The sequence below is a fragment of the Gracilinanus agilis genome, chromosome 1 (assembly GCF_016433145.1).
Source record: "Gracilinanus agilis isolate LMUSP501 chromosome 1, AgileGrace, whole genome shotgun sequence".
Taxonomy (NCBI): domain Eukaryota; kingdom Metazoa; phylum Chordata; class Mammalia; order Didelphimorphia; family Didelphidae; genus Gracilinanus; species Gracilinanus agilis.
In genome coordinates this window covers 639,469,305-639,482,283 of record NC_058130.1, presented here as the reverse complement: position 1 = coordinate 639,482,283, position 12,979 = coordinate 639,469,305, and the positions used below count along the sequence as shown (strand labels likewise).

The following is a 12,979-nucleotide window of genomic DNA, read 5'->3' as shown; positions in this document are numbered from 1 at the left end:
ACAGCAATGCCAAAAAAAACCTCAAAGTGATAGAATCTTTTTTTTAATTAAAAATTTTTTAAAACAGAAAGCATAAAAAGTAAATGTCTTTCCTTTATAGTATAAGTAGCTAAATGTCTGAGGTGCAAAGGAAGGCAAAAAAAAATCACTCCTGTTCTCGAGGAGCTCACAGTCCAAAGGAAGAAATGGCATGGAAATAGTTTTGTACTAACATGACATATAGAGAATAAACTAGAAATGATCAATAGAGGAAAGAACCTAGAGTTACTTGTCTTCGTTAATGATTATGCTTATAATAAAAATCATTTAAAAGAAACTTTTAGTAGCTCCTCACTGCCTGGAGAAAATAGTAAAATTCCTTAGCCTAGCTTAATGCTTCCATAATTTGAACCAAGAAAGGTTTCTTTTTTACCCGTTCTCCCCTATGTGATCTCACCACTCATGCCAAACTGAACAACTGTTCCATGAACAAACTTCATATTTCTCTACCTCCTTGACTTTGATCTTATGGTAATCTCTGATTTGTCCTGCCTTTCTCCTTCTGCTTTCTTCTTAAGGTCCCAGCTCCAATCCCATCTCTCTACTTTGAGCTCATAAGATCTTTTCACAGCCATAGACTTATTGTCTCCACCACTTATTAAGCACTTACCTCATAATATTATTTTTCTTTTTGTGTTTGGTTGTCTTTTTCCTTAACTAGATTACCAATACCATCTCCATTAACCAAATATTTCAAGTACTATCACTTTTTTATATATGATACCATCTTTATATCCTTCATAGTTCTAAGGATAATACCTTTCATATAATAGGTCCTCAAATTCAGTTATTTAACTTCGTTGGGTTCCTTATCTCATTTTTATTCTAGCTCAAAGTGCTTGACATTAAGCAGCAAAGTTATTCGTTTAACATCTTTTACTGACATTTCTGAGTGTCTGAAGCCTCAGTTAGAAAGAAGATCCAGCTATACTGAAGAAATTCCTGTAAGTACTCTGAACAATGGACAGGTACAGGATTCTATAATGCCATGATTCTTTACTTAATAACATAAGTGATCATAATATCTCTGATTTTTTGAGAATGTTTGTTAAAAGTAATATACACTTTTCCTTTTGTAAAATGTTTTCTCTTCATTTTCTTCTTGAAATGAAAATATATCATATTTATTGCACTTTAGCACAAAAGTTGATAAATCCAGATCAGCAGAGAGTATCAAAGTACCAGCAAAGCTGACATTTTAAGATTTTAACATTATTTAACTAGCTGTGTTTTCTGTCATTTCAGTGTGGCACTTAAAAAAAATTTTTTTTTAACCCTTACCTTCTCTCTTAGAATTGGTTCTAAGACAGAAGAGAGTGGTAAGGGATAGGCAATGGGGGTTAAGGAACTTGCCCAGGGTCACATAGCTAGGAAGTATCTGAGGTCAAATTTGAACCCAGGACCTCCCATCTCTAGGCCTGGCTCTCAATCCACTGAGCCACCTGGCTGCCCCCCAGTGTGGCACTTTAAATGTAAGATTTTATGAAGTCTTGGATAGAAATATAAAAATAGCATAACATTTGAAAACATCCTTTGGGAATTTAGTTTCCAAAAGTTAAAGACATTTTATTTCACAGAATCTAATGTCTTTGTTCTATATGTCATTCTCATATTCCATAGGTGTGTCATGCTCTTTTGTAAAAGCTTCAACCTCTTGGTATAAAACTAAAAGCGTAGGTATAATTTTGTGCAGTTATTATTTTTGGACATTTCTTCTCATTAGGACCATTCTTCTACTTTTATTGAATCCATTATTGTTTTGTTTATGATACTGATAGGATTTACTAAAACAGGGGGAGATAACAAGAACCTTACTTAAATCATCATGTTATACATCCCAGATGGCAAAGACAGTGTTGATATTTTGTGAAACAAACAACAAAGTTTTATATTATTTTTAGGTCTCCTTATTTGAGTGCTGGACATTCACATCAGCTCAGAGAAGGAAGGAAGTGTAGAGCCAGTTATTTCATGTTTCTAGGGTGACATAAGGATCGCCAGCTTCATTGGCAGAGAAATGCATAAGCAGCAAAGTTTTTATGAGGGCTTACGTGACCATGTGGCTGCAGGCCACAGCCTAGTGTGGAACTCTTAAGAGAGTCTCCTCAGGCCAATTAATAGTTCTGAACATGGTTTCTTTATTACCTTCTCAAGGCCATAATAGCAGCACCTCAAGGCAAAAAGAATAGTAATTCTACAGGCCACCAACAGAAATTTGGAAGATTTCCTAGGGAAAAAAAATACATCATGGTACCTGAAATGCAAATACTTAAGGTTCTACATGAAGTTTGAAATCATATTGTTTAATAATAGAATAAAGGCTGCTGCCATTGTTAGTTTCATGGACCACTTATTATAGTCAGATATGAGCTACATACTAAATATAAATATAAATGGTACAAAAATAAAATGAGGACTAGAGAAAAATGACAGTTTAGTGCATCTGATGAAATCCTATTGATCTATACCTCCCTTCTAAGAAAACTGGAATTAATGTTGTCAGAGACAACTAAGCAATATAGAGGATAGAAAACTGGACTTGGTGTAAGAAAAACCTGAGTGTAAATCCTGACCCAGAAGCTTACTAGTTGAGGAAACTTATCTTTAAAGGGGAAAATAATAGTACCTACCTCACAGGATGGTTGTGAGGATCAGCCCTTTGCAAATCTTATAGTGCTATATAATTTCTAGATGTTATTATTAGGTAGATAATAGACCTTTGCTTTGTTGTATAGGTTAAAAAAGCTGCACCTCGTGATGCCTTGTTTGGATCTGAAATGCAAAATTTGCTGCAATCTTTGTATGTGGAAAATAGAGCTGGATTCTTCTTCACCAAGTTCTGTGAACAGTCAGGGAATGAGGTAGAAAATGACCATATATTTTGCTTTTGAGGATTGAATCATAATTCATGTGTAAAGTAGGGAGAAAAGGCGGGGGTGGAAAATCTCATCAGAGAAATTGTCTTTGGTGTCAAAGCCTCTCTCTGTTTGTAGGAAGTTCTGTAACATTACTTGGCTAAAATTCAAAAATATATATTACAATTTTTCATTGTCTATTCTTACATCAAAGGCATAACAAATAGCTAAAATGTATTTAGGGGACTGATTTGCAATTATGTAACTAATTGCAGTAGAAACTTTTAGTAACTGGAAATTTTAGAATATTGGTCTGATATTACTTGTACCTAAAATTTCTGAGGTTTTACCTTAAACAATGGCTTCTCTATAGTATTATACCTTTTCAGGATAGTAAGTAGTATTAGTAGTATAATTTATATTCAAATCATTGAATTTTACATGTCCTATAATTGTAATAAATTCTTTTAAATATTAACCCAAATTTACAAAAAATTACAAACTTCAAGTTTCTCTTTTGCCCCAAACCTTTTCATGAAATATAATTTTGTCCAACTGAAAAGCATTTAACTACCTAAATTGTTAAAATAGAATTTGGTTTCAACATGGTGTAACCTGACACATAAAGTATTAAAATACATTTAGTTTTTTACATTATTCCATAAAAATGTGGTTGTTCTTCAAATGTTAATTAGGATTTTTACTATTTTAATGGCCAATTATACAAGAAGGATACATTTTACAAAGAAAACATTCCAGTGGATATTTTGTTCTATTGCCAGTATCTGATAAAAGATTAAAACCACCTTAAATTGAATCTGATTTATGATGGCCTCAAAGATATAAACAATGATTTGCATTGGAAATTAGTCTTTTAGAGACCTAATAATTGGGTGGTAATAATTTATGTACTTTTTGCATCTGTAGCTTTGGAAGAACAGTACATACTTTTGGTTTGACCTGCAGAATTATCATCAACTATTCTACCAAGAAACACTTCAGCCTTTTAAAGTATGCAAGCAGGCACAAGTAAGTAGAAAATAATATTTATTCAGGATTCTGAAAATGGAAATGTCTGCCCAACTTCATAATGAGAAATCTAGGAGTATAAGCATAAAGTCAGCACTTTAAAATGTTGCTGTGAGATTATTTAAATAACAATCTATTGTCCTATATCTGAATGTGTTAGTTCTTAGTTTTATCTTTTTTTTTTTTTTGGTATGTTTTATATTCTCTGATGCCAACTAGTTGACCTCTCATCTATTCCACCTTTCTAATTCATTCCACTTTTCTCCAAATTACAGTTTTTTCTAACTATGTGACCATGATGCAAGCTAAAACAGGCTTCTTTTAAGGAATCAATAGAGTAGGAAGTATATGTAATGGTAAGACTAGTGGTGACCTTTATTGAGTTTGTAGAGGAAATTAATTGCTGGGTTTTCTTGGTCTGTTGACATAAAAAGGAAGGTGATGACTAATTCCTGATATAGTAATAATTTTGCCTACATGTGAAACTGACATGGTTATATAAGGATCAGGGATTTAAAAAATGTCTTATGGATAACCCAGAGACTTGGGTGGGGGTGGGAAAGGGGAGAGATGAGATAGAGAACAAGGCATGCTCCAGAAGATAAGATAACTTGTCTCCTTTTCAAACAGAAAGGGAGACAGATTATGACTAGAATAAATTATGCTTGTCTTTATGCCATTTTATGTTCCTTAATAGAGTTTTTAAGCCTAGAAAGTTATTCATCAGTTCTATATGCCAACTGATTGCCTAAGTAATTTTGTATATTCAGTAATAGCCCCATTCACAGGAGGCTTTCTATGGAAATGAGCTAAAGAGGGAGGGATAGCATTTGTCATAATGTTTCTGAATTCTTGTAGAGATTTCTACCAACTTAGTGCTGGCCTTTAACAACTACACTTTGTAAACTAACTGACAACGTACAGTTTTCCACCATATGTGTTTCCCACCATAAGATTAAGGGAGATGGCCTTAACTTCTATATAACCAAGAACTTAAGCAGTGGTTTTTATCATAAAATTGATCTCTCATTTGGTAGGATAGCTTCCTGATATCACATCGCTTCTCCTTTTTACTTGCCAATCTTTAACATGTAATTCTCTGCTTCCTTTCTTTTCCTTACTACCTCTTTAATCTTTCTGCCTTGGTATCATTTGCTATTACCAGTCTTTTTTTAATTTGAAAATTTTATTAATATCTTTTCTTTTTACATTATGTTCATTTTTGAAAAAATCTTTACCTCATCCCCAACCTAACAAGCTATCCCTTGTAAAAAAGAAAAAAGAAAGGATTAAAAAAAGAAGAAAAAACAGTTTAGCAAAACTAACCAATCTGTCTTTTGAGTCTGACAGTATATATATTTTATGTTCTAATCCTATATCATTCTCGACTATGCAAATAAGGGAAGGGGTATATTTTTCCATCCCTTCTTCAAGTTTGTTGTAGTAAAAGGAGTACCATTCACATATCAGTTGGGTAAAGGTCAGGTGGAGAAGCTTTTTTGTCATTATATTATGTTTATTTTACATAATAAATATAAACATATATATGTTAAATGTAAATATAAATAATAAATATAAACGTGTTATATTTATTACAACAAGCAATGAAAGGAGTGATCATTTCATTGATGACATTCCTCCATCAACCACTGGAGCTCAGAACACAATTGCCTTCCTGTGTAGAGTGTAGAATGCAGAAAAAATGGAGTAGAGTCAGTTTAGGGCTGCAGCTAACAGTGGGGTGAGGTATTTGCTTGCCTAATCAGGTGTTAACCTCAAAGAAACTAGATCAAGGCAAACTGGGTTTTCTCTGTCACTGGCACCCCACAGGAACTAGGGAAGAGCTGTGGGTTAGATATAACTGCTGAAATGGAGGCTAGTTTAAAGATGGAGTAGGCACTACTGATAGGATAGGGAAGAGACCGTAGGACAGCTCTTCCTTTTCCTCCTTAGTGCATTCATCTGTAAGTATTAAGTAACTGCTCTAACTGCTCTTTCCCAAATCTCTAGATGCTGGGGATGCAAAGACAAAAGCAAATACTGCCTCTGCCCTCATGAATCTAACAGCATATCCACTAAGATATAAGGTGGGAGTAATTTGGGGGGATGGCATTAGCAACTGGGAGGATCAGTCAAGACCACACATAGGGGATGGCACTTGCACAGAGCCTTGAAGGATCCTTAGGTTTCTAAGAGATGGAAGGATAAGGTAGCTCATTTGAGGGATGCTGGGCAGCCAATTCAGAGATACATAGGCGGGACATGGAACACCATAAGTGAGAAACAGCAAGAAGATTAGTTTGCTTGAACGTCTCTGAAGCTTTCCCAGCTTTATTTAGTAGTATCTATCACCATCATCTCTGATTTAGCCCTCTGGGTCCTCTGAACATGAGGTAGGCAGAACAGCTGGATAGTGTCCCCAACTTTGGGATGACACTAGATCTTAAAAGTTTGGATTTGGGCTATAATATTCCTGAGAATTTTCATTTTGGAGTTTATTTCCAGAGGTAATTAGTGAATTTCTCCAAACTTACTCTCTGGTTCTAAGATCTGGTCAGTTTTCTTTTAAGATTTCTTTGAGTATGGTGTCTAGCATTTTTTTTTATGGCTTTCAGGTAGTCCAATGATTCTAAATTTCTTGATCTATTTTCTAGGTCAGTTGATTTTCCTATGAGAATAGCTACTTTTTAAAATCTTGACTTTTTAAAAATTAATTTTTTATATCTCATGGAATCGTTAGCTTCCATTTGACCAGTTCTAATTTTCAAGGAGTTCATTCATATTTCTTCTACCAAGCTATTAATTCTCTTTTCATAACTTTTTAGTATTGCTTTCATTTATTTTTCCATTTTTTCCCTTACCACTCTCATTTGGTTATTTAAATCCTTTTTTGACCTTTTGAAAAAAAATTTTTAATTTTCCTTGGAATTCTTATTGGGATTATATTTCATCTGCCTTCTCCCCCCATCCCAGGCTTTAATTGTAGATGTTTTCAAGTCATTGTTTTCTTCTGAGTTTGTGTCTTGTACTTCTGTGTCACTATATAGTCTTTATATATTTTTTAAAATTTGCTCATTCTTCCACTGTATTCTTTTTGTTTTGATTAAAAACTTTTTCCCATAGTTACATGATTAATATTGTTGCCCTCCCCTCCCAGGTTTGACAAGCAGTTCCACTGGGTTATACATATATTATCCCAATGTCCTTCTTGATTAAAGACTTTATGTTGATGTTGGGTTATTTGCACTTCTGGATGTGATGTCTGGCCTTCATTTCTATCCTTTTATATTCTGATGGCTTTGCTTTCACAGCTCAATCTGGGGACTTGCAAGTTTTCAGTGCTCTCAAAGAGATCTGAACCGAGCTCTGCAAGCCCCCTGACTTAGATTTGGGGATTTTGGCTCCTATTTAATTGACTGAACTCACTCTCTGTTAGCCCACTGGGAGGTTCTACAGATTGAGAGTGAGTGAGCTGTTGACTTTACTTTGGCCTGAGACTTGCCCTAGTCATTCCTCTTTAGACTTGTGTGGGGCTAAAGGTTAGAACTGAGTTGTCATTCTGCTCCTAGGCTCAAAGCTACACAGCTATTTCTAGAACTTGTTCCTTTTTTTCAGTATACAGCTAGAGCCCTACTCACAACCATTCTTCTCTGCCCTGAACTGTGATTCAGACCTGGGCATAAGGCAACAGAGCTGGCAGATGGTAGCCATTCTTGCACCCAGCACTAGGTTAAACATCTCTTGGACAGTCATTATCCCCCAAGGCCTGCTGCTCTGGTGCTCTGACTTGCCTTTCCATTCCTGGGTGCTGAAAGGCCCCTCTACTACTGCCACTGCCACCCCCGCCCCTCCTGGCAAGCCTCTACAGACCTATTTGTCTGTCTTCCTAAGCTGCCTTAGACTGGAAAAATTACTCACTATGACTTATTCTTGGCTTTCCCAGTCAAAATTTGGCCTGGCATATTTTCTAGGTTGTTGTGGAGATTTTTTTTTTCACTCTACCATCTTCCCCTGAAATCTTTCCAAAAACCATAAACCCCAATTTAAGAACATTTGCTTTAATGGATTCTATTGACCTATTGGAATTCAGTATTCAATACTTGGGTCTTAGACCCTAGTGCATCTAAGTGGTAGAGTTGATAAGAGTACCAGGCTTGGAATCAAGAAAATCTGAATTTAAAAATGTCCTTAGATGCTAGCTCTTTGACCCTGGGTAAGTCACTTAACCCTGTTTGCTTTAGTTTCCTTATCTCTAAATGAGCTAGAGAAGGAAATATGGCAAACCATTCTAGTATCTCTACCAAGAAAACCCCAAATGAAATCATGAAGAGCTTTAGACACAACTAGAGGGCAGCTGGGTGTCTCAGTGGATAGAGAGCCAGGCCTAGAGAACAGGAGGTCCTGGGTTCAAATATGGCCTCAGATACTTTCTTTTTTTAATGATTAAGAAAATTTTTCCATGATTCCATGATTCATGTTTCTTTCTCTCCCTTCTTCCCACCCTCCACCCATAGCCAAAATTTTGCTTCAGGAATAGACTCTTGATAATCCTGTTTTTACAGTGGTGATTATTGCCTATCATTTTTTCATTTCAGTTCAAACTTTGGGCATGTGCCTACTCTTTGCAGGGGCCTATTCTAGGTACTAAGGATAAAAGTACAAGAAACGAAATAGTAGCTGCCTTTAAGGAGATGCATTCTATTGGAAGATGCTACATTACACAGTAAATCCAAGATAATTGGTGGTTCAAAAGAGCACTGGCAATTGGGGAAAAGTTTGTACTTCAGCTGAGCCTTGAGAAGGATTCTAAGAGTCATAGAGGTGAGGAAGAAGTCTATTTCAAGCATGTGGAATGTTCTTGGTGAAGGCATGGAGATGAGTATTGTTTATGAATAGCTGGTGGGCCATTTGGACTGGAATGTACAGTTCGTGAAGAGGAAAATGCTGAGGAAGATAGATTGCCTTAGAATGTGGATTTAATGGGAAGCTGACAAGTGGAGAAGGGAGCCACTGAAGATTTTTAATTCAAAGCATGACACAATCAGACTTTTTCCTTAGAAGAAGTATTATTTTGTTGCTTTCTGTCTCTGGGAAGCAAAGTAGATAATTTGGATCTTATCATTTCAGAAAATGAGTGTTGAAAATTATTACATATGATTGGGGAAATGAAATATTTTTTAAAAGGATTAATTTGGTACTTCTGTAGAGAATGGATTGAGAGTGAGAGAAAATGGAATGTGAGGAACCAATTAGTTGGCTATTTCAGTAGTTTGAAGTGAGGGATGACAAGAGCCAGAAAGTAGGAAGGGAGCTGTGTGACATTGACAGTAAAGGAGGATGGATATGAGAGATGTTATAGAGGTAGAATCAACAAGAACCTGGTAAAGTGATTGACTAGGAGAGGAGAAGCAGAGAGGAAGGAGGATGCTGGAGTTCTATATCTTGGTGCTTGGAAAGATATTAGCCTCAGCAGAAATGAAATGAAGCTTAGGGGATGGACTTAGGTGGAAAAGTAATTATTTCAATTTTGCCTATTTAGAATAGCAAATGAGATTAGCAATGAATAACAAATACAGTTGATTAAGTAATCCAGTTTATAAAAATGCATTAAATTCATATCTACTTTATATTTAGCAATACCATTCTGAAATGGAATGTGGCCTAGTAAGAAAATTCTGTAATCACACTATAGGTCTCAGATCTACTCACTATATAGCTTCAGTAAGATCATCTAGTTCAATCAAAACCTAGGCATCTCCCTAACCCTCAGCTTCCCCATCCATACACTATTTATATTGTTTCTACCAACTTCACTGGTTTGAGGAAATTGCTTTAGAAATGAGAGTAGTCATGTTAGACACTGGAATCACTGATTCTATACTAATGTGATCCAAGTCCCTTAACCAAACTGAATGGACTGATTAAATGGAATATTTAATTTTGTCCTTTGGTTTTCAATTCAGGGGAAGATGTGTCCAGACTTTGTTTATGCCTAGTTCATACGTCTGATATAATGCAGTTAAATTCTCACCAGAAAAAAAGTATTAGAGCTAAGTGAGATATGGTGTGATTCACTAATTGATTCCATAGGCACCAACATTTACACTAAGATAAATAAGTAAATATTCATGGTCCCTGCCCTTAGAGAACTTAAAATGTAGTAGGGCATACCCCAACCAATTTTATCCCAAAATTTCAATATATCTATCCCAGGTTCAACAAATCCCCAGGGAAGATATTTTAAGACAATATTCATCATCATAAGTATATAAAAGTTCACTATAGTTTAAATGTGTATCTTTCCTTTTTCCTTCTTTAAGATTTCCTTAAAAACTGAAAAATTCTTCATGAAGCAAAATTTTAGCTTTACCTTTTACTTAAATAATTTTGGGCTCATCAGTATTGACTAACTTCCTTATGCTTTTCATTTTCAAGACATTTACTACTTCATATCTTCAATCAAAAATAATAATATAAATTCATATATGTATCAGTCTTAGCTGTACAGTTTATTCTTTTGAGCTTTTCTTTTTGTTTTTTCTTGAACATCAGGCAATCTACCCTCCCCATACTCATAAAGTTTACTGAATCTCATTTTTAGTTCTCTCCAACATGATTCAAGCTTAATTTTTCTTTCCATCTTATTGGTGTTCTTTTGGATTCTCTTTTGCTCTGTTCTGCATTTCCTAGGCGTTTTGGTTTGGTTGTCATCACCTTGCCTTTTTTATGCAATTCCATTTTGTACTGATCCTCTGTAGTAGTTTCCACCCCACCCCCCCATATCAAGATGTTGCAATTCTTAGATTCCATCTTTTAGATTATTAATTGGAAAATTGGAGGACATTTTCATGAAAATTTGCTTGTGGAAAGCCCCATCTGTAATTTATTCCCTTTCGGCATCGTTCCTTAGTCATGTCTTTGAGCTCTTAGAGGGAGATGAGAGGTCATTAAAAATCATCATTTTTTCCTGCTTTGTAGGGGAAAAAAGTTGGATTGTTTAAATATTCTTGTTATTTTCTTTTAATGCCTTATGTTGCTCTAATAGTAATATAATCTTGTTAGAGGTTATAAAAGTTAGATATTTGCCAATTTTTTTGCTCTTTCTTAAGGTATATATTTTGCCATCTCTTAGAAAATCTTTCACCTTAGTCCCTCTGGGGATTTACACTTTCCATTTTGATGAGCTCTTTGGGCATAATTTTACCTAGAATTGTAATTTACAAACTCCATCTAAAGCAGAATTTTTAGCTCAGTCTGTGAACTTTTTCAAAAGACATTTTGATAACTATTTCAATAGAATTGATTTCCTTTGTAACCTTATGTATTTTATTTTATGCATTTAAGTCCTCATTGTGAGAAGGGGTCATAAGTTTCACATACTGAAAAAGTGGTGACACCAAAAAAAAGAGTAATAACTACTGGCATTGAGGAGGGTTATCCGTCTCATTTAAGATCACAGTTCACTTTCAAATTTATCAATAAATTTAATGCAGTTTTTACATTTCTTCTGCTGCCTTTGAATTTATGACATTTTTTCCTGTACTTTGTCTCTGTCACCAAGTATAGATCAATTAAGTCTGATTTATGTGTCCCAATGCAGTTTATTCTCTCTAATTTTTACTTCTATTTCCCCAGAAAAACAAATGAGCAAATTTCTTTTCCATAAAGTATTTAGTATAGCTAATTTGTTTACTTAATAGGGCAACGTTTAAATCTAACATTTTAAATTCAAAAAGTTAAATTCATAAATTTAGATTATTTTTAGATACATAATTTCTGTTATTCCAAATGTAAATCAAATCATTTCAAAGAAGCTTTCTTTCATCTTTTTCCCTTTTTATATTAGTGCATGTTTTCTCTGAAAAGAGTTTTCAATCAGATTGCTGAAAAGTTGAATTTTCAGTTAAATTGCCATTGTTAATTCCTAGGGCATGCAATCTATTATGTACTTTGTAGTAAAAGTTGGTGTACTAGGAATGGACTTGGCTTCATCAAGTATTGTAATTGATTGCTGCGTCCTACTCTTTTACCTCTTCTAATGCGGGGCCTCCCCAGCGAGCCCCAAAGGGAAGGAAGTTCCTTTTACAAGGGTCCAGCCATTCCCAGACAAATCTGATCTACAGAGCCCTGGGCTGGAGTTGGTTCCACTCAGGATGAAGGCTATAGCTGTAGGGCGGCAGAGGCAGTAGCTACCGAGCAGGAAGAGATCTTTATTGTGAAGGTAGATTTCCCGAGGCCAGAGGGCGCCCCCTCCCCGCCCCCTCCTCCTGCGGGAATGATGTCCGGCCTGAGACCTGCCCTCAGCTCTTTAGGCTTTTCTGCTCTCTGGAGGTGGCTGGGCCCTGGGAGGCCTTCAGCCACAAAGGAGCACACCCTGAGGCTTTCGGGGCTGGAGCGGACTTGAGTACGAGAACAGCATCCAGAGACCGCGTGAGGAGGGAGCAGTCCTGAGAGAGAGAGAGAGAGAGAGCCCAAGAAACAGAGACTGCAGGGAGCGGCGCAACACGAGGCGAAGGCCCCCCTCGATCGAGCTCTTGCCGTGGGGACGGCGGGAGCAGCCAGACCCTAGATCTGAAAAGAATCCCCAGTTGTGACCAAAGGGAGGTTCTCCTGCTTGCCGGGTTTCTGCACTCCGCGGGGAAGAGAAGAGAGCACCAGCGATCAGGGAAGAGCAGCTGCATCCCTCTCTGCCTGGCGGAGGCTGGGGCACGGGAGGACGTGGCTAGGGATCTCTCCCAGGAGGAGTCGGGGTCGCCCGAGCCTAGAGCAGGGATGTCCTGCAGGAGAACATGCTTAGGCCAAGAATACGTGGGGAGATGGCATTCTTATGGATTCTGTCTTTTTTCTTTGCTCCAATCGCTCAATAAACATTTAATGGATACATTTAAAAACATGTTGTTTTGAAAGGAAAGTGAAAGTTTTAACTTTGGATGAAAGAGAGGAAGAAGCTGTGGCTTAAGGGGAAGAGCAAGTAGTGTTGCTTAAAAACCTCTTAAGTCGAAGCATTGCAGTTTAGGTCTCAGTCACCTTTAAAAATTTGTTTTTTTAATTCATTC

General features: G+C 36.3%; 1 protein-coding gene across 1 annotated transcript in view; it reads left to right on the top strand.

The window, feature by feature from the left end:
- Window positions 1–12,979, top strand: part of RGS22 (regulator of G protein signaling 22) — a 182,953-nt gene that overhangs the window by 103,392 nt on the left and 66,582 nt on the right. Inside the window, exons 10-12 of the mRNA XM_044683939.1 lie at window positions 869–983; window positions 2,775–2,900; window positions 3,822–3,923. Of these exons, the coding sequence (XP_044539874.1) occupies window positions 869–983; window positions 2,775–2,900; window positions 3,822–3,923 (343 nt within the window). The remainder of the gene's footprint in view (window positions 1–868; window positions 984–2,774; window positions 2,901–3,821; window positions 3,924–12,979) is intronic.